Here is a 20,102-nt window from a genome sequence, read left to right as displayed (position 1 = left end):
CCTGGCCTGGGGCCCAGAGGCGCCTGGTTCAGTCTTGATGTTGGGCCCAGGCAGATGAAAGATGTTTCTTGAGACATTTGCTGAGGAACTAATTAATTTCCATTACAGGCCCCAATTAGTGACACATCCTCCCACCCACTCCCCAGGCAACTCCAGGCAGCAATTCCCAGGGACATTGAGTGTTGGAGATGCAGGGTGAGGACTTAAAGCTTCAGGTGCAGACAGGGTCCACAGTGGCCACTTGGGGCACCTCACAGGAGAGGAAAAGGCCCTGGCTAGGAATCCAAAAACATCAGCTCTATTCCTGGCTTTGCCACAGACCTGCTGTGAGGCTTTGGCCAAACCAGGCGATCCTTCTCTGGGCCTCAATGAAGACGAGCAGATGACCTCAGAGAGACTCCCAGCTTGGAGGCTCCAAGATAGTAATAGCTTACACTCTTGACACACTTTTGCTGTGTGTGGGCTCTCTACAAAGCACTTTACAAATACTTACTCATTTGATCTTCATCATACCTTCAGGGAAGGGAGGAGCTATTATTAACCCCTTTTATGGTTAAGGAAACTGAGGCTCAGAGAAGTTAAGTAACTTGCTCAAGGTCACACAACCAATAAGCAGCAAAGCCAGTATTCAAACCCAGGCCATCTGGCTGCAGAGTCTGCATCATAAACCCCACCAAGCTACACTGCCTAGTCTGACTACTCTCAAACCTTCACAGTGCCTGACGCAGAGCTAACCACCACCATAAGTGCTTAATAAGAATCCGCTAACTGGATGGGGCGCCTGGGTGGCTCAGTCGGTTAAGCGTCTGACTTCAGCTGAGGTCACGATCTCACGGTTTGTGAGTTTGAGCCCCACTTCAGGCTCTGTGCAGACAGTTCAGAGCCTGGATCCTGCCTCAGATTCTGTGTCTCCCTCTCTCTCTGCCCGCCTCCCCCCCCAGCTTGTGCTCTGTGTGTGTCTCTCTCTCAAAAATAAATAAACATTTAAAAAAAGAAAAGAATCTGCTAACTGGAAAATAAAGAAGAAGCTGGCAGCCTAAAAGACCGCAATGGTATTAGGAGTAGGACTGGGTGGCTGAGGTGGGAAGGAGACGGATGCTTCCTTGGGTGTCATTGGTGAGGTCTGGCTTTTTCACTGTAACGTATCATCGGTAACAGCAGAAAGAGCTGGAAACAGTGTTTGTCCTGGGGATGGGGCAGGAGAGTCAGAAGATGGAGGCATCCAGGACAGTTTTCATTGGATACTTTGCGTGCTTTTAAAATGCTGCACCATCTAGGGGCGCCTGGGTGGCTCAGTCAGTTAAGCGGTTGACGCGGTTTCGGCTCATGTCAAGATCTCACGGTTTGTGAGTTTGAGTCCCACATCGGGCTCTGTGCTGACAGCTCAGAGCCTGCTTGCGATTCTTTTTCTGCCTCTCTCTGCCCCTCCAGCACTGACTCTCTCTCTCTCTCTCTCTCTCTCTCTCTCTCTCTCTCTCTCTCTGAAAAATAAACAAAAAAAATTTTTAATGCCGCACCATCTGCATTTATTGCCTACTCCAAATAGCACTTAATCTTTTCAAAATTATTCAATGACCAATCAGCCAAGGACCAGCTAGAGAGAAATGGTGCCAGGTGGGATACTCTGGGGATAAAAATGACCACAGAGGGGCTGAGCAGGGTCGGAATGCAAAGGAGGAGATGGGGGGTGGGAAGGATCTAGACAAGTGTCCTCTGTTTTCTGGAAGATTCTGGTTGTGCCTAAACAGACCCTCCTTCTGCAGATGGGCATTCTGAGGCCCAAAAGACAAAGGGAAGTGGTTGTAGAAGATGCTGAAATTCAGCAGCTGAACGGAGACCTCTTCCCTGATTCCTCGTGCAGCCTCTTGGGCTCCACTCAGCACACAGCGAACGCCGGCAAACCAGAGCAGAGCCACGAGTCCAGACCCCGGGTGTGAAGCCCCCCCCGCCCCATCCTGCCCGTCCTGCACCCAGGCAGTCTACCGTAGCTGGAAAGGCAGTAGCTTCCATCTCCCGGATGCCCTATGGGTAGTACGTAGGTTACCTCTAAGTCTCACAAGGTAGGAGTTATTCACTCCATTTTGCAAAAGATGAGGCTGCACATAAGAGTTACATATCATAGTCAAGAGACACAGCTGGTACATGGCAGAGACTCAAAGCCAAAGCCCGTCCTCCTTTCCGTCCCTGAGTCCCCTCTCCCGGAGACTCCTTCCCATCAGTTTCAGACGAGTCCCACCTGGAAACTATTTGTAAATGCCTTGGTCTTCAGACTCCGAGTTTTATGGGACTGGGTGGGAATCTTATCACATCATAAGGTTTGTCCCCCACTACCTCCAACCTGAGCTAAATCTCAACCTTCCTTAGAAAATTACCAGAGACCTTTTCTTAGACACATCTAAATTAACTGACTCAGTAAATTCCCTTGGTAGCATTTCCCAGCATTTTGCCCCTCAACATCGATGATTCCTTTGATTTACTTTTTCCCAGCAGAGGCTTGTCCTCAAATGAACCTGCCGGTTTTAAGACATAGCCCTGCCTTTCTCCAATTCAGGAAAGGGACTGTGTCCTGTTCCCTCTGGTAAAGGCACTAGACTTGAACCCCTCAGAATCCCCAGAACTGAATCCAATATCCCACAAAAGGATATTAAGGCCCAATGTGTTATTCACATTGACTCATTTATCATTTATACAGATGACTTCCAAAAGGATTTATGGGGTCCCACACGTTAAACCGGTACAAAGCAGGGCAGCATCTGAGGCTCATTTGATCTGAGACCATGTGCTGGAGACAGGAACGCCCGTAGACTATTCCCAGCTACTGAATTTGGTACCCAATGTCCCAGCATCTAAGACACAGGTAGCCAGGAGACATCCTATGTTAAGAACCCTTCATTTCTCTCCAGCTTTTTTCTCTAACCCAGTAGTTCCCAAGGCAGGGTCCCTGGACTAGCAGCATTGGTATCAGCATCATCTGGGAACTTGGTAGAAATGAAGAGTCTCAGCTTCTACTCCAGGCTGAATGAGACACGCTGGGGTGGCACCCAGCAATCTGAGTTTTAACAAGCCCCTTAGGTGACTGTGACCCACTGAAACGGACAGGAATAGCCACAACTGCAGCAGCTACCCCTAAGAGAGCATCTACTATGCGCTCAGCATGGAACACACGATCTCATTCATCCCTATAACCGAGGAAACCTTCATTCCACATGCCCATTCTGGACTAGGTGCATCCTGGGCATCACACCACTTATTCCTCATGATAACCCTTTGAAGAACTTACTATTCCCCCATTGTACAGATGAGGAAATGGAGCCCTAGAGAGCTGAAGCCACTTGCCCAAAGTCACACAATTTAGAAGTGGCAGAAGCAGGATGAAAATTCAGGCCTGTTGGATTCCAAAGCCACATTCTCTCTGTCGCAAAACAGAAGCTCCCTGGGGTCTTTCACAGCTACATCAGCCTGAGGAGCTATGAAGCTGGGTCAGGTAAGACTCAAGGAGGGGAGGTGGGCATGCAAGGGAGGGCGGAGGAGGAGCCCTGCCCAGACTCCACAGTGCCCTCCAGCTACAATGTGAAACGAAGCCACACGATGCATTTAAAGGCACAGCCACCTATGTCTAAGGAATAAAATAGACAGGGATTCAGGAGGCATGAGTTCTTGGCTTCTCTCTCTGACTTTACACAGATGGAGGGCCTTTTCTCTTCCCCCTCTGGACCCGGTTTCCCCACCTGATACTCTTTACTGTCTGCAAGGTTGAGCGATCTGCCCCCAGCTTACTTCTCTGACCTTGTGTCCCCTCATCCATTCTATGAAACCACACTTTTTGTTCCATAAACACCCAAGCTCAAATTGACCTCAGGGCCTTTGCACCAGTGGTTGTCTCTGCCTAGATCACTCTACGCTCTCAGATTCCCACTGCTGGCTCTTCATCATTTAGGCCTCAACTCAAATGTCACTTCCTCAGTGAGTCTTCCCTGACTACCTTACTTATTGTTATCTTCTATCCCATCAGTTTTATTTTCATTTCACTTAACACAATCTGAAATTACTTATATTTTAATTGCTTCCTGTTTATTGTCTGTTTCCCTCACCCAGAACATAACTCCATGAGAGCAGAAACCATGTCTGCCTTGTTCCCTCATATGTCCTCAGCACTTAGAATACTGTTTGGCACTGAGCAGCTAGTTAAATATTAGTTGAATAAGTAAATGCCAAAGAAGAAAACCTGGACTCAGAGGCCAGAGCCCTGGATCTGGAATATGTGACTCTGGCAAGCCATTCTGCCTCTCTGAGCCTCAGTTTCCTTCCCTGCCTAATGAGGGAAGGACTAGATGCTCTCCAAGGTTCCCTCTAAGAGTGCCAGTCTTGGGAGGCCAGGCCTAGAAGCCACCCAGCTGGTCCATCCAGAAGCAGCAGATGGCCGGGGTCCTGCAGCAGCTGCCCCCTCCTCACCCCCACCAGGTCCCTACCCAGGCACGCAGTCACCTCACTCCCCCATCGCAGAAACTGTTAATGAAGTGCGCACTGCTAAATGCAGTTACAATTACGGGGGCTAAGAATAAGGCACTGACATCAGCCACGTCAGTTTCCGAGTGAATCAGAAAGGGAGGAGGGAGGAAGGAGAAAGGGGAGGGGGGATGGCGCTCTAGAGCCGTCAAGTAGAAATAGCACAGCGTTAAATATAATCCAGCACTGGCCTACATCGGTCTGGAGAGGCAGGTGACGGCTCGGCCCCCAGGGCCAGGGCAGACAACTGGATTCTTCAAGGAGGCCAGGCACAGCCCCGTGATGGGGATCATCCAGGAAATGATGGCCAGAAAGGCAATCCAGTGGACTGGGGTGGAATGGCAGATGCTGGAGAGGCATATCTGAATCCGAACAGGACTCCACACCCCAGCCTCTGTCACTTGCTGTTTTGTTAGCACGAGCACAGCCCCCAGGGCATACACAGCCCTCTCCCACCTGGAATCTCATTTCATGCCAAGAGGCAGCGGGTGGCCTCTGGAGTCAAACACATCTCAGTTTGTGAATCACCACTGTGCAACCCAAGAAAGTCATTAAACTACTCTAAGCCGCTTGGCTTTTCCCCATCAGCAAAATGGGTACATCTGTAACAGTAGCTACCCTTCTGGTTGCTATAGAATTCGGTAAGATCAGGGAAAGCACGGAGCACAGCCAAGCAAGACTTTCAATCATTTTATTTTTATAACCCTAAGAGATGCTAGACAGGATATTTAACCCTTTTTCCAGAAGAGGAAACCGAGGCTCAGGAAGGTTAAAGGACCTGCCTGAGGCCCCAGAGCCATAGTGGAGTCCAATGCTAGCCCCATGGAGTAACTGGTAGGGGAGACAGTGGATTGCAATGTGGTCTCTCCAGGTGACTGGTGGGGGGCGGGGGGCGCACTGGAGATCTGACAGTAAGAAGGGGGTGACAGTAAGACAGGGAGATTGCAAGCAGCCCTGGAACAGGGTGGGGGGCACAGGTTACAGCGCAGGATGTGTTTGCACCCTTTTGAGCACATCGCCCAGACTGGCACCTCTCCAACAATTCTTAAAAGAAACGCTGAAGCGATGGTTGTCAAAGCCAAAATGAAAAGACGGTAGAGGAGGCAAAGTAAAAGGCCCAGAGCCTGGAGAGGTCAGCTGACACGGAGGCGCTCTCACACTCCCGCTCTCCTCCACACCTCCGCCCCGCCCTCACTCAGCCTGCCAGGAGGACGGGTGGGGAGGGAGGCAGAGCGCCACCTGCAGAGGGAGCCGAGGTGGATGGAGCCCTTCTTCCCGCTTCCCGCTTCCCACCAAACAGAACCAGACAGGCCTCGGGCAACTGCAAACTCAAGGAAGCAGGAGCCATGAGTCTGGCTGCTTGGGGACAGGGAAGGGGGGTGTCTGAGGGAGAGGGATTTAAGGAAAGAGCTCTCAAGGCATCAAGGCAGTTCTGCAGGGCAATGATCTGGGTAGTGGGGGAAGGAGTGAATCCCCATGCACCCGATTCTTCTGAGATGCTTCTTTCAGGATAATTTGACTCAGATAAAGTAGTTTGGGTCCATACTCTCACCCCACCCTGTGACATGAACCATGGAAAAAATTGGTTCAATTCTTTACCAGGCCTCAGTTACCCAAATCTGTAAGAGTTCTGCACAACTCCCCAAACATACAGAAGATTACAGCACTTGGTGGTAAATTGAGGGAGGGGACTGAGGGGGACAGAAAGTGGCCTGCCCTAGAAAAAAGGGTGGGAATGGAGGCTTCAAAACCTCAGCCTCACACCTCAAGTGGACCTGATCCCGAAGGATATTTTAAGGCCTCTCCCTCACCTTTCCTCCTTATCCACTCAGTCCTAGTCCTGCTCTGAGGCTGAAGCACTGTGTTCCCACCCACCAACTCAGCGGGAAGGGGAGGGACAGCAGGACGTTTTGTTTCTCAGAGAAAGCTCAGGTCAAATTTCAAGGACAAAAGTTAGCACTTGGTCTGGGAAAGAAAACTCTGCCAAATGGAGTAGATTGGGGGTGGGGAAGGAGGTCCAGTGCTGTCCTTCCAGGTGCCTGGGGTGGGGGCAAGAATGAGAGCTCTAACTCCCCCTGCCGGGATCTGTCTGGCAGGATATAGGCATCTCCGCCCCACAATCCAGGAGAAGAAACTCAGACAAACCCCTCTATTTCCCCCTCTCCAAAAACAACGGGAGTGGGCTTTGGTCCTTGTTTGTGGGACCCATCCACCATGCCGCCCCACCCACCAGATTTGGCCTGAGCGGAAGAAGGCGGTGCAGTGGAGGGCTTTGCAGCCCAGAGATGTGGCCCTAACCGCTAAGCGAGGGACTGGTAGCCGGCCCGGTGTTGCCATGGCAACTCTCTCCAGTGCTGGATCGAAGCATCCTATGGGCAAATCAGAGCTGGCTGCTCCCGCTTCTCCGCCCTTCTCCCAGGCCAGGGAGAATTGGATGCCGAAACCACTTGGTCAGACTCAGGGACACCATCCTCAATTCCAGACACTGATGTTAACAACCGCCTTTGGTATTTGTTGTAAAGTGGAGATACCCTTACTCCCCAGCAGTGCCCCAATGCACCGCAGCAAGGCTAAGACAATAGATGTGAAGAAAATTAACTGTTAAGGAAGAACAGGGAAACAGGGAGCTGGACTGCTCCCCACCCTCTTGTTCCACAAGCAAGTCCCCCAAATCCCCATCTTTAAACCGCTGCCAAGAAAGAGGGCCCAACTCTGCCTTAATAGCTTTCACAATGCAATTAAATTAGCTTACAAAAATTATGAAAGCTAACATTTTGAGAATCCCACAGATGCTAGTTTACAGTCATGCTCAGAAACAAATCTTATTTGATAATTTGATAATAGCTAACAGGTATTGCGAGCCTACCCGGTGCCAGATACCGTACTAAGCCCTTTGCATGGCAAAAACAATGTAATAATCAAAAGCATAGATGTTTCAGTCAGATTGCTCAAGTTCAAATCCTAACTCCCTCACTTCTTGGCTGAGTGACCTTGAACAAATACTCTCTGTGCCTCAGTTTTCTTATCTGAAAATGGGGATGTTAAATGTTAATTTTATAGGGTTGCTATGACAAAAGAATTAAAATAATATATTTAAAATGTGTAGGAGGATGCCTATCAAAAGGTAATAATTTAAAAACTGTTGACCCTATGCAGTCCACACTATTACTTTCTCCCTCATTCAGATGAAAAAGCTGAGGTCATATACCTAACTCCCCAATTACAAACCCAGAGCCAGCGAGGCTGAGCAATGAAGATATGTACAGGAAAATGCCCCCCAGTCCATGTCTCTCTAAAGCCCCCAGCATCTTTGGAAAAGGGACAAAAGCAGCATAAGAAATGAGTTCAGAGTGCAAGGTTGGGGCAGAGATGCTCCTTGGGAAGAATTCTAGGAATCTACAATGACTGGCATCCTAAGCTTTAGGGTGGCTAGAACAGGGTGGGAGGAAGGAGCAGCTTCCTATGCTCACAAAATGTCCAAGTCTCCCAAGCCCGATGCAGGAAAGTACTCTGGCCCAGTTAAGACTAATGAAATAGACTTCTCCTCACACAGTTTCTCAGGAAACCAGCTGAAGGTGCAGGTGAACCTTGAAGATGGCTCTGGCTCAACCTGGGTGATGGACACGCGATGCATTCAATAGGATTTGGAAGCAGCATCAAAGAGGACGCACCTAGATGAGCCAGAAGCCATCAGGGACACACCTCTAAGCCATCAGACAGCCCTGCATTCATGGGCCAGGGGAGGAGGGATCAGGGCAGTGGAAGGCAGAGGGAAGCCAGTTCTGATAGCCCTCCTACTGAAGCAGTCTCTGTCTAGCATGTGATAGATTATTCAAACTGCTTTTAGAAATTAGTTCAGCACGGTGCTGTCCTAAAAGAATAAATCCAAAAGGCTTTTTTTAGGAGAAAATTAATGACTTTGAGAAGAACAAGAGAAATCAAGCACCAAGACAATGTTTCCTACTTCCGATTTTTACCAGACACTCATTAGTCTTCCGGAAATGAAACTTGACTTTCTCCGTCCCCCTCCCAAACTCAAAGCATCCCTTAAGATGAGCAGACAATGAGCACAAGATGCCCAAACCAAACTCTTGGCTGGCAGCCGTTCCCTGAGGCCTCCTCACCTGGGAACCATTTTCTACACAGTGAGATTTAGTTTTTTAAAAAATCCTCTTTCAGAGAGAGGGCTAGTAGTTTACTGGAAAGAGAACTGGAAACCTGATTTTAGTCTCAGCTCTATGCTTACCTCATTGGATGACCTTGGGTTACACACACACACACACACACACACACATATACACTCATCCACTTGAGCTCCAAAAGGGGTTGGACAGGATGATTTCTAGGTCTCTTCCGAGTCCAAGACAAGAATTTGAAGAAACTTGCTGGAAAAAACATCAGGTAGGATCTTTAAAAAAAAAAAAAAATCTCTATTAAAACATCAAGGACTCTATTCTGACTTAAGTGAAATCGGAACAACTTGCCTGCAACCAGCAATAATAACCAAGGCGTCTGACCCATGACATGGGATACGACTTAGGAGAAAAACCTAACTGTCCCTGCCATTGTCCCTGTCCCTGCACCTCCAAACCCATGCTCCTGCCCAACCTGCCTCTTGAGACCAGGTAGCCTATTGAACTTCAGAAGAGTCCTTGACCATTAAGTGAAAGGTGGAAGCATCATCTCACTTCTGCTGGTGGGGATCCCTCTCCCAGCCCTCATGCTAACCTGATTTCCTCCAGTGGAGGCCACTGTGTTGCACAGCCCCTCCATACCTCCTTACCTGGCCAGAATAATGACCTCCCTCAGCTCCATCAAGGGATAAGTTAACCCTCTGAGCCTCGGTTATTTTTTTCCATAAAATGGTGATTCTGTACAATGGTTTTGCAGTAACTGTATTTACCCTACTCCCAACTCTAGGTCTGTGGGGAATCTGTCTCACACAGCCCCCCCCCCCCCCCCATCCATTCACTTGGCCAACAAATTCTTCTGGAGAACCTTTTCTCCACCTGCCTCTTGCTCCAGCAGGAGGACATGAGCACCCATTACCCACGGCTCCATCCCATGTCTCACCAGATAACTTGGTGACCAGACAAGGGTCTCTGCAGGCAGGGAGTCTTAAGCAGGACCCATAAACTCCCTAACACTGCAGACAAAATTTTGAGGATGGTTCGTATGTGTATTTTTTGAAGAGACAGTTCATATTTTCATCAGGTTCTCAAAAGTGTCCGTGAAACCATTTTGCTACTCCCCACCACCTACACCCCTCTCGTTTTTGTCCTCTCGCTGAACTCACTCTCAGATGTTCAGCTTCTGTTACATCAGATTTTCAGAAAACATTTTTAACTGCACCCCGTGTCTGAGGGACTGCCATCCCATTTTACAGATGGGGATATGGAGGCTAGGAGTGACATGACTTGCCCAAGGTCACAGCTAATAAGCTGAGAAGCAAGACTGGAACCTGATGCTGACTCCCAATCTGGCACTCTTTGGGGAACTCTCACCCAAGCCCTCTAGTTGCCCCACCTGTTGGTGGATTCGCTACTTCACCGCGGAAACAGATCCGGAGCCCTCACGTTCCCTCTTCCCGATCCCAGGGCCCCAAAGAGCAGGTTTCCCTACATTTCCCCGCCCCTCGGGCTCTGGCTGAGGCTGCGCGCAGGCCCGGGAGCGCGAGGTTCGGGCCGCCGGATGGTGACCGGGTTCAGCCCACCCAAAGGGGCTACTCCAGGGACAAGAGCACCCAGGGGCCGGGCACACTCCGGAGGGTGCGCAGGTGAGGAGTTGGCGCCGCCCTACGTCTCCTTCCAGGACGAGCGGGGAGGAAAGGCCGCACCCGGCCAGTCTTCCCGCGGCCCGCCCCAGTCTGATAGGAACCAGGAGTCCGGAGCCCCAGCTTCTGGGGGAAGAAGAGGAGAGACAAATGGGGACGCTCAAGGCCTTGGGCGCAGGGCGGGGGTCTTGGCCAGGGAGCCTCTGGATGCAGGCAAGACAAAGATGGAGAAGTAAGGTCTGCGCGCCACCTCCAACGGCGGGGGGCGCGTCAGAGCCCCAGGGGTGAGGCTGCCAAAGCCCCGGGGCTCGAGGAGTGGGCACCACAGGCGGGAGGCTCAGGGAGGGCGGCAGGTCGGATCCAGGGACAAGACAGGGGGCACCCGGCAGGCTCGGGTGAGTAAAGAGAGCTGGTCCGGGCGACCCCACGGGCCCACCTGCGGGAAAGGGGTGAATGCAGAGGAGCTCGGGGTCCCTGGGGACGGCTGGAGGCTAGAAGGCACCGCAGCTCTAGACCTTGAGGCCTCGTGGGTGGGGGCGTATCCCGAGCGGGACTGCCAATGGGGTGGAGAGAGTGGCCCCCTCTTAGGGCGCACCCGGTCGGGCAGGGGGCCTCCGGCCCCGGCTCCCGGGACCACCTCCGCCCCCACACCGCCCCGGGGATCGGGGGCGGGCGGCGCGCTTACCCGCGTCCTCGTCGTCGAAGGAGTTCATGCACGGGAAGTAGATGGCGAGCGCCTCGAAGGAGGCGGACAGGCTGAGGCGGCTCTGCGAGCGCTCCATGCCGGCGCCGGCGCCCGGAGCCTCGGCCGCGGCGGCGGCGGCGGGCGGCTTGGGCAGCTTGGCCGCCCCATTCTTAACGCGGAGTACGGCGCGCGGCGTGGTGGCGGCGGCCCGGGGCTAGGCCGGGGCTCCGCGGCGGGGCTGGCGGGCGCGGCGGGGCCGGCGGGCGGCGGGCGGGCCGGGAGCGGGCGGCGCGCGGAGCCCGAGGCGCGCTGTGCTCCCGGCGGCGGCGGCGGCGGCGGCGGCGGCGGCGGTGGTGGTGGTGGCGGCGGCGGCGGCGGCGACGGAGGTGGCGGCGCAGCGCTCTGGCCCGCGGCGCCCCCAGCCGGCCGCGCGGGGCGGGCTCGGAGCGGCCGCCGCAGCCAATCGGCGCTGCCCGGGGGAGGGGGCGCCGCGCGCGGGGGCGTGGGAGCCTGGAGGGCGCGGGTGGGGCCCCTCCTCGCCGCCCCCAGCCCGGCAGGTGTGCGCGCCCCGCGAGAGGAGCGGAAGAGAAGGGTTGCGCCCCCGTCCCGGGGCCGTGCCCCCCTCCCCCACTCTGTCCCAACCCCACGTTCAGCCCTCAGACTCGCCCAGGTTGCAGGCGTCCATCACCTACCGACAGAGGCCTCACCCGGGGCACACACAGGCTCAGAGGGGACACACTCAGAGCGACCGGCGCACAGCGCTCAGCCTCCCACGGAGACCCTCAGATTAACGCATGAACCCGCAGAGGAGCTCAGACAGGCTCCCACACGACTGCATTCACTGTGCGAGCTACACCACAGACACCCTCAGACTCATACACACACCCCGGCAGGTGCTCCCACAGACTCGCTCACTCACTCTTAGAGACACTTGAGGAATCAATCCACAGACACCCTCAGACAGACTCGAGAGACCCACACAGGTAGATACACCTACAGACACCCTCAGACTCTCACACAAGACCTGCAGAGGTAGATACATCCACAGACACACAACAGACTCCTATGGAGATGGGGGGGGGGGGGGGACAAGACGCAGAGCAAAAAACAGGGACCCCCTTGGTCACAGAAGGAGACCCCCAGATCCCACACAGACCCACAGAGACGTTCAGACAGGCACATACACTCACTTACCCACACTCCTAGATGTCCTAGAATTCACACACACAGACACTTGTACACTCAGATGGCACACACTCTCAGACCTGCACACAGAGACACTCAGTGCCCGCCATCATCGACTCCCTAAGCACTGATTCACGCATGCACAAACGCTGGTGGACTCCTGCACGGTTAGCTTCAGACACAGACCCAGAGAGTCACTCAAACACACTTCAGTGGGCACACGCATGCTCACACCCATACGCAGACATATAGCCTCGGTCGCTCCCAGGGGTGGGTATATTCTGATGCACAGACCCCCTCAGATGTACGCACAGTGGGACCCACTCGACCAAGTTCACAGGCTCAGACAGACACAGCCACATATACCCCTCCAGGGACCCACAGTCTTCAGACTCATATACACCTGGGTTCAGACACTCAGAGCCCCCAGGATGAACATAATCCCAATCAGAAACCCGAACTCCATTCTCTAACCCGGGGCCTGAGGTCCCCATCCAGGCAAGCCCCAGATGTCCGACCTCTGCCAGATGTCCTCACACTCTCTTTACAAAAGCAGGCTGGGGAAGTGGCGAGATCCCAGAGTTTCAGTCCCAGCTGTGGCACTACCCTTCTGCGTGGCCTAGAGCCCTTCAACTCACTGATCTGTTCCCTCATCTGTATAATGGGGAGACCCTCCATTTTGGACGGTTGTGAGGATTAAGTTAAAATAACATGTGTATTAGTTTTTTATTGCAGCATAACAAACGAGAGGCTTAACAACACCCATGTATTAGTGTACAGGCCTGTAGGTGTAAGCAAGTTTGATGGGGTTCTTTGCTTGGGGCCTCACAGGGTATCAGCCAGATGGGGCTCTTCTCTGGAGGCTCTAGAGAAGAAGCCCCTTCTAAGCTCACTCAGGTTGTTAGCAGTATACAGTTTCTTATGGCTGTGGGACTGTGACCCTTGTTTCCTTGCTGGCCTTTGGCTGGGAGCTGCTCTTAGCTCCTAGAAACGGCTCTCTGTTCCTTGTTCATGGCCTCTTCCATCTTCAAGGTCAGCATCAGGATGTCAAAAATGGAAGTCAGAGACTGCTGCTCCTCTGCCAAAAAAAAAAAAAAAAACCCGCCTTGGTCCATCTCACTCTGGGGTCAAAGTCCAAGCTGGACGCTGTCCTAACTCTCCTTTGGCTCTGCTCCCTATTTGTCCTACCTCTTACCACACCCCTGGCTCACTCGGCTCCAGACCCACTGTCCTGACCTTGCTGTTCCGTCTGGCTGAAACACTCTTCCCTCACGAGAGCTGCGTGGCTCACTCTCACAGACCTGTGCCCAAACATCACTTTCTTGGTAAAGTCTTCCCTCGCCGCCCTTTAGAAAGTAGCAGCATCCCTTCCTGAAATGCCAAATCCTCCTTACCCTGCTTTATTTTTCTCTTTAGCCCTTATCGCTGACGCATCATATATATGGAGCCTGGGCAGCCTAACTCCAAAGCCGGTGCTCTGTCCACTGCTCTGCTAACCTCCTAAGACCGTGGCAGAAGGAAGACAGAGGGAAGGCGGCAGTCAGAGGCCTTAGAGAAGGCACAAGGACGACAGAGAGGTCAGGGAAGGCTGGCCTGGAGCTGGGGAAGGAGAATCAGGGACCCATGAAGAATGTCTGATTGACCAGCCATGAGACTCCCAGGAACCAGGCCCTAAATGTCGAAAGTAGACAGTGTGGCTGGTTGAGCATTCAGACCCCGCGTGGAGGTTCAGATTCTAGCTTTCCCACTTACCGTCTGAGTCACTGTGGTGGCTTTAAAACATGTGTGCACGTTCCTTGACTGTCCTCCCATTGAGAAGTAGAGTCTATGTCTCCTCCCCTTCAATCTGGGTCAACCTTAGTGACTGGCTTGTAACCAGTAGAATGCAGAAGAAGTGGCATGCATAACTTCTGAAGCTAGGTCAGAAAGTTTCCTGCAGCTTCTTCCTGGCTCACCTGGGTTAAGCACCCTGGGAGAAGCCAGCTTCCTCATAGGAACCCTGACTACCCTGAGACACCCCTGCTAGACAGGCCACGTAGGCCCAGCGGAGCCCCCCGCCAACAGCCAGCATCAACTCCCAGGCATATGAGCGAGTGATCTTGGGTGTCCAACTTTGATGCAGCCCGAGTGACATCTGACGGCAACTACATGAGAGACGCGTCAGCAAGAATGGCTCCGCTGAGCCCTTCCAGAATTCCTGGCCCGCAGAATAAATGCTGGTTGTTTTACACCCCGAAGTTTGGGGATAATATTTTATGCCGCAATGGAGTAGTAATCTTGAGCAAACAAATTAACTTCTTCTGGGCCTGTTTCTTCAGTTGTAAAATGGGGACAATGCCTCCCGGTGTGCACATCATCATCGAGTGAGTAATAAAGGTGGAGCTCTCAGAACGGTGCCCAAACACAGTGCCCAAACACAGTAAGTGCCCTGCAAGTGTGAGCTCCTACGACTAAGGACCGGACAGCCCCATCTGTCAGAGGCAGACGTCCAGAGCTGGAAGGAAACTAAAAGGTCATCCAACCCCTCCCCCACTCTGGGAGAGAGGGGAAACTGAGGCCCAGGAAGTGCCAGGGGCTGCCTAAAGCCGCAGAGCCCATTGGGGCAGAGCTGTTGGCGTGACAGAAGCCTCCTGACCCGGGCCAGTGCTCTTCCTGCTGTGCTCCAGGTTGCCTGCTCACCTGGCAAGAGAAGCGGGGTGTGTGGGGGGGGGGTGCCTGGGGCGAATGCGACAAAGCTGGCAGTGTGGAGGAGGAAAGGCAGCCAACGGAAACAGACTTGGCCTCTGGCCAGCAATATAGGCAGTGGACTCCTGGTGTGATTTCTCCTTTCCTGGTTAGCTCATGCCTAAAATTCCACCAATAGGGTTTAGGCCTGTAAGCTTACATCTTCGGTTCCTTGTAACTATGTAATTTCCCCGTGGGAAATCTAAGTCGTCCACTACTTGTACCTGAGTATGGATAATGTGTTCTAAGAACGAGTTTGATGGTGGGGGGTGCTCGAGTTGGGGGGTGGGGGTGGGGGGAGTAGTGAGTCCGGAAGAGAGAACAGTGGGGGGGTCAGGAACAGACTCTGAGTGCGGGCTGAGATGGAGGTTGCCAAGGGCCAGACAGCTTGGTGGATTGGAGTCAAAGGCATACTGCCTGCCTTGAGTTTGAGTGCCTCTCCTCATTTTAGCTGTGTGAACTTGAGCAAGTCCCCTCAGGGTTCTCATCCGCAAATGAGTGTAACTGGGGCGCCTGGGTGGCTCAGTCAGTTCAGCGTCTGACTCTTGATTTGGGCTCAGGTCGTGAGATCGAGCCGAGTTGGGCTCTGCGCTGACAGCCCGGAGCCTGCTTGGGATTCTCTCTCCCTCTCTCTGCCCCTCTCCCACTCATGCTTTTCCTCTCTCTCTCAAAATAAATTTTTAAAAGTTTTTTTTTTTTAATGAGTATAATTAACATTCACTTTGCCAAGTCCTGGTGAAGAGGAATGTAAAGATAGTGCCTGGCAGGTAGTAGGTATTTAATAGATACATCTGTTGAGTAATTTCTGAGTGCCCACCGAGGCCTGTCATCATACCTGGTCCCTGAATTCATGGAGTTTATATAGTCCAACAGATAGCTATGCCAATAATTATTTAATTATAACCTTATATAATAGTTTTATTATAATAATAACTCTCATTACAGTTGTGATAAGTGTCATACAAGATATACATTTACGGGCTTTATAGTGCGTGTGTGTGCATGTCTGTTCTTCTGCAAGTGAGGGGGGGTGTGAATCTAATCCAGCCTGAGGGAATCTAGGAAGTCTTCCCTGGGTAGGTGACATTTAAGCTGAAAATGGCACCAATATATACCCGGCTCTGTTCTTGACCCTGAGGAAAAAAAATATATATATATTATATATAAAAAATATATATATGTATATACATATATATGTATATATTATATACATATACATTATATATGTATATATTATATATATACATACATATATATGTATATACATATACATATACATGTATATGTATATATACATATACATATACATATACATATATATATATATATATGTATATGTATATGTATATATATATCAATGTGTGAGGATTAAGAGACAGACTGGACTGGTAAGGACCAGGAAGGAAAAGGTGGGACAGAGGCACTGCCCAGCTTCAGAGCATCAAAACAATTTGGATGGAGCACCTCCGGTTTGGTGTATCTCCTCCAAGACAAAGCACTGAGGGGAGGGACCCTCAATTTTGCATATTTAGCAAGAACCAGGTGACTGTCTTTCTAGGGAAAAAGGGAGGTGGCTAGAAGATAGCTAAACCTGACAGGGCCCTGTTTGTAGCTTTGCCAGAGAGACGCTAATGCTGTCTGTGTTCTGCCTACTGGGGTAGGTGTGTGTTGTGTGTGTGTGTGTGTGTGTGTGTGTGTGTGTAAAACATCTCTGTTTATGTGTGCATGTCTCCTATAGACAGGCATTTCTGCCTGTCTCCTTGTCTGTGAATGACCTTGTCTCTAAACATGTCCTTGCAAGGTGTATGTTCTTGTGGGAAGTAAGTCCAGTCTGGCTTTAAATGCAACATGCATCCTGGTGTTTGTATGTCCTGTTGAGTGTGTGTGCATGCATGTGTGTAACTGGGTTGTGTTAGTTATATTTGTATATCAATGTAAGATTCTGTTCTGTCCGTGTGTGTGTATCTGCCTCTCTGCATACTGGTTGGTATGAATTTATCCTTGACTGAGTGTGAATGCAGCTGTTTATGAATTTGTCCATGTAAACTGGCAGCTTGAGAGAGGACTCTTGTTATTTCTTTAACTTAATCCTTGCCTTTAAGTGGCTAATACATGACTAAGCTGATGGGGTATTAAAATCTTTTATTAGCCCCAAGTCCCTAACCAACTACCTAACAATTTATTCTTCCATCCATCCATCCCTCCATCTATCCATCCCTCCATCCATCCCTCCCTCCATCCATCCATCCATCCTTTGATCCCTCCACCCACCTATTCATGTCAATTGCATTTACTAGCTATGCAGTTTTCTCTCTTAGACTAATTACTAAATTTCTCTGTAACTCAGTTTTCTTATCTATGAAATGGGGATGATACAAGCATCTACCTGAAAGAGCTAGTTGTGGGTGGGGTGAATTAAGTGAGATATTGCATATAAAACAATTAGTACATTGCATAGCACATAGTAGGACTTACTATATTAATTATCATCATCACCATCATTGTGGTGGCCGGAGTATTTCAGCAAATTCTCAGCAGCATTTTACTAAGGGCTGCCCCTGAGCTAGAAGCTGGTGAGGCCCTACCTATAGCAGAAGCCACTGTCACCACCTTCTTGTGTGACCTTGGATAAAGCCTATGCGCTCCCTAGACCCATAGAATGCATAGAGCATCCTTGCTGTAGAATCCCCCTTATGGAGATTCTGACAGCATGTGTACTTTAAAAACTGCAAAGAGCTCTGCACAGTTATATAGCGGGCCAGGAGACACCCCAAAGCCTTAGGATGGCAGTCCTGGGTCATCTGGAGGGTCAGACAGAGCTGGGACAAAGCCAGGACTTGTTGCCACTGCATGGCTCAGTCTACTGCTTTCTGCTGCTTCCTTCCTAAGACTTCCGGTCTCTGTTCCCCCTCTGGAGAAGCACCTGACATGCTCTAGTGGCAGGGAACAAGTGTGTGGGGGAACAGGAAGCAAAGGGGGGAGCAGGAACACACCTTCTTTACTTCTTCACGAAGAAAAGCATCTTCAGTTACTATTTGGTGAGGGGCATTATGGTTTAAAAAAACAGAGAGAGAAGGGGCGCCTGGGTGGTTCAGTTGGTTAAGCATCTGACTTCGGCTCAGGTCATGATCTCATGGTTCATGAGTTCAAGCCCCTCATCAGGCTCTCCACTGTCAGTGCCAAGCCCCACTTTTGATCCTCTGTCCAGTCCCCCTCCCTGCCCCGCCCACCGCCTCTCTCTCTTTCTCTCTCAGAAATAAACATTTAAAAAATAAAAATTAAAAAAACAGAGAGAAAAAAAACTGGGTAGGAGGTGTGATTTCTGCCCCAATAAATCTCCACTTTGGACAAGAGACAGAGAAAAAAGGAAACAAAGAGTTGAAAGAAACCGAGACGAGAAAAGAGACAGGGACACAGTAACAGAGAGACCCAAGAACAAAAGAGGCAGAGGCAGAAACAAGAGAGAGGGAGGGAAATCTTTGGAGACAGGAAGACAGAAGGAATGAAGTCAAGCTTTAGAGCAGACCTGGTTTGGGCTGCCCTAAAGCAAGACTTCACCGGCTGCAACCCCAGGATCAAGATTTTGCTGCTTTTCTTGGGTCACCTTGACCAGCGTGCACATACACACACACACACACACACACACACACACACACACACACACGCTCACCCAAACCGGGCTGTGTTGTAAGCAAGAAATAAAACTGTATCGTCTGAAGTCGCTGAGATTTCAATTACATTTGTGGCTGTTAGCCTTCCCTAGCGAATATGTTCACTGCTGGGTATTTGTACTTCCACTGGGAGAAGGAATGAAGAAGTTGAAGCTAATGGAGCCTTGTCTGGGCCATGGACCACGCGAGTGAAGAAAGCCCGACTGCCCAGAGAAGCAGGAAATTGAAAAAGAAGTCTGTGGAGATGAACAGAGCAAATCAAGCTGGGGGAATGGGGAACAGGCAACCTTTGTGTCTGGTATGAAAGTTCTCGGTTCTATTCCTTCATGAGGGCATCTGAAACCTACATGGTGGGTTGCCTACCCGAACCCATCTTCCTGCCCCTTCCTCTCTTTTTATTTGGGTAATTCACCCTCCACTATGAGCGTCACATTCCTCTTACCAGTGTTTGATGTATGCCCAGGACTCACTTCTGACCCATGTGAAGGGAGTGAGATTTGGGGGGCAAGCAGCTACTTGGAAATGTGCCCTCACTCTTGAAAAATATTCACTAGAGAGAAACATTACCTTTTCCATGGCCAGACATATTCTTATTGCAACCAGGAGGGAAGCTAAATTAGGACAGAGCTGAGACAGTGGATGGCGGAACAGGTAAAAGAACCCAGATCCTTAATGATGTCATTGAGCCACTGAATTAACCAACCTTGGAGCTGCCCTACTTAGTGGGTTGGTGTAATCGTTAGCATATACATTTCATTATTTTTAAATACATTTTGCCTTGGGCTTTTCGGTTTTGTTTTGTTTGTTTGTTTGTTTTGTCACCAAAAGCATCCCATGGATATACTCACCTGACTATATTTCCTGACTCTTTGACATTCCCCTGCATCTCTCTAATATGTTTTATTGAATACCAAGTAACCCCAGACTCAGCCGGAGCTTCTCCAAGCCATCTCTAAAATGTTGATTTTGGGGGGCAAAGGGGTAGACAGGAAGGAGAAATGTGAGTGCAGGTCCTGGACCCCTGGAGAAACGTGTGGGAGGGGAATAAGTAATGACAGCCCTCTCCCCAGCCTTGTACCTGCGAACCACGCTGACTCATGCACACATCACAGAGCACCTGAAAAGTAAATATTTACTAAGCACCTCCTTTGAGCCAGACGTTGTTCTAGGTCCCAGAGAGTGCAGAAAACAATACTCAAACAGACCAAAGTGACGGTCCTCATGAAACTGATACTCTACTGGGGACAAACAGACAATGAAGAAGAGAAATAAGTCAAACACACAAACAAGCAACCAAACTACATTGTTTGGTTGGTGGCAAGTGCTGTTGAATGAAGTATAGGAAGTAGCGAAGGATCCCTGGGGGTGTCCAGAGAGGGACCGATAATGTCATGCAGGATGGCTGGGGAAAGCATCATGAGAAGGTGACATCTGAGGCAAAACCTGAAGGGGTGACTCATGTAGACAACTGGAGAAAGAATGTTCCAGGCAGAGGGAGCAGTTAGTGCAAAAGCCCTGAGGTGGGAGTGTGCCTGCCGGGCTGGGGAAGAGGAAGAGA

At 50.8% G+C, this 20,102-nt stretch overlaps 1 protein-coding gene across 2 annotated transcripts in view; it reads right to left on the bottom strand.

Annotated features, from left to right (window-relative positions):
• RIMS4 (regulating synaptic membrane exocytosis 4) overlaps positions 1-11,180 on the bottom strand; it is a 63,679-nt gene extending 52,499 nt beyond the window's left edge. Inside the window, exon 1 of one of the 2 annotated variants that reach the window (XM_027070180.2) lies at positions 10,965-11,180. In XM_027070180.2, coding sequence (XP_026925981.1) covers positions 10,965-11,061 — 97 coding nt within the window. In that variant the 5' untranslated portion in view covers positions 11,062-11,180. The remainder of the gene's footprint in view (positions 1-10,964) is intronic. The other variant, XM_027070181.2, reaches the window with a different exon arrangement.
• Between the last annotated feature and the right edge of the window lie 8,922 nt (positions 11,181-20,102).

The sequence above is a fragment of the Acinonyx jubatus genome, chromosome A3, assembly GCF_027475565.1.
Source record: "Acinonyx jubatus isolate Ajub_Pintada_27869175 chromosome A3, VMU_Ajub_asm_v1.0, whole genome shotgun sequence".
Lineage (NCBI taxonomy): Eukaryota > Metazoa > Chordata > Mammalia > Carnivora > Felidae > Acinonyx > Acinonyx jubatus.
The sequence above is the reverse complement of the archived record's forward strand: the minus strand, read 5'-3'. Positions and strand labels throughout refer to the sequence as shown.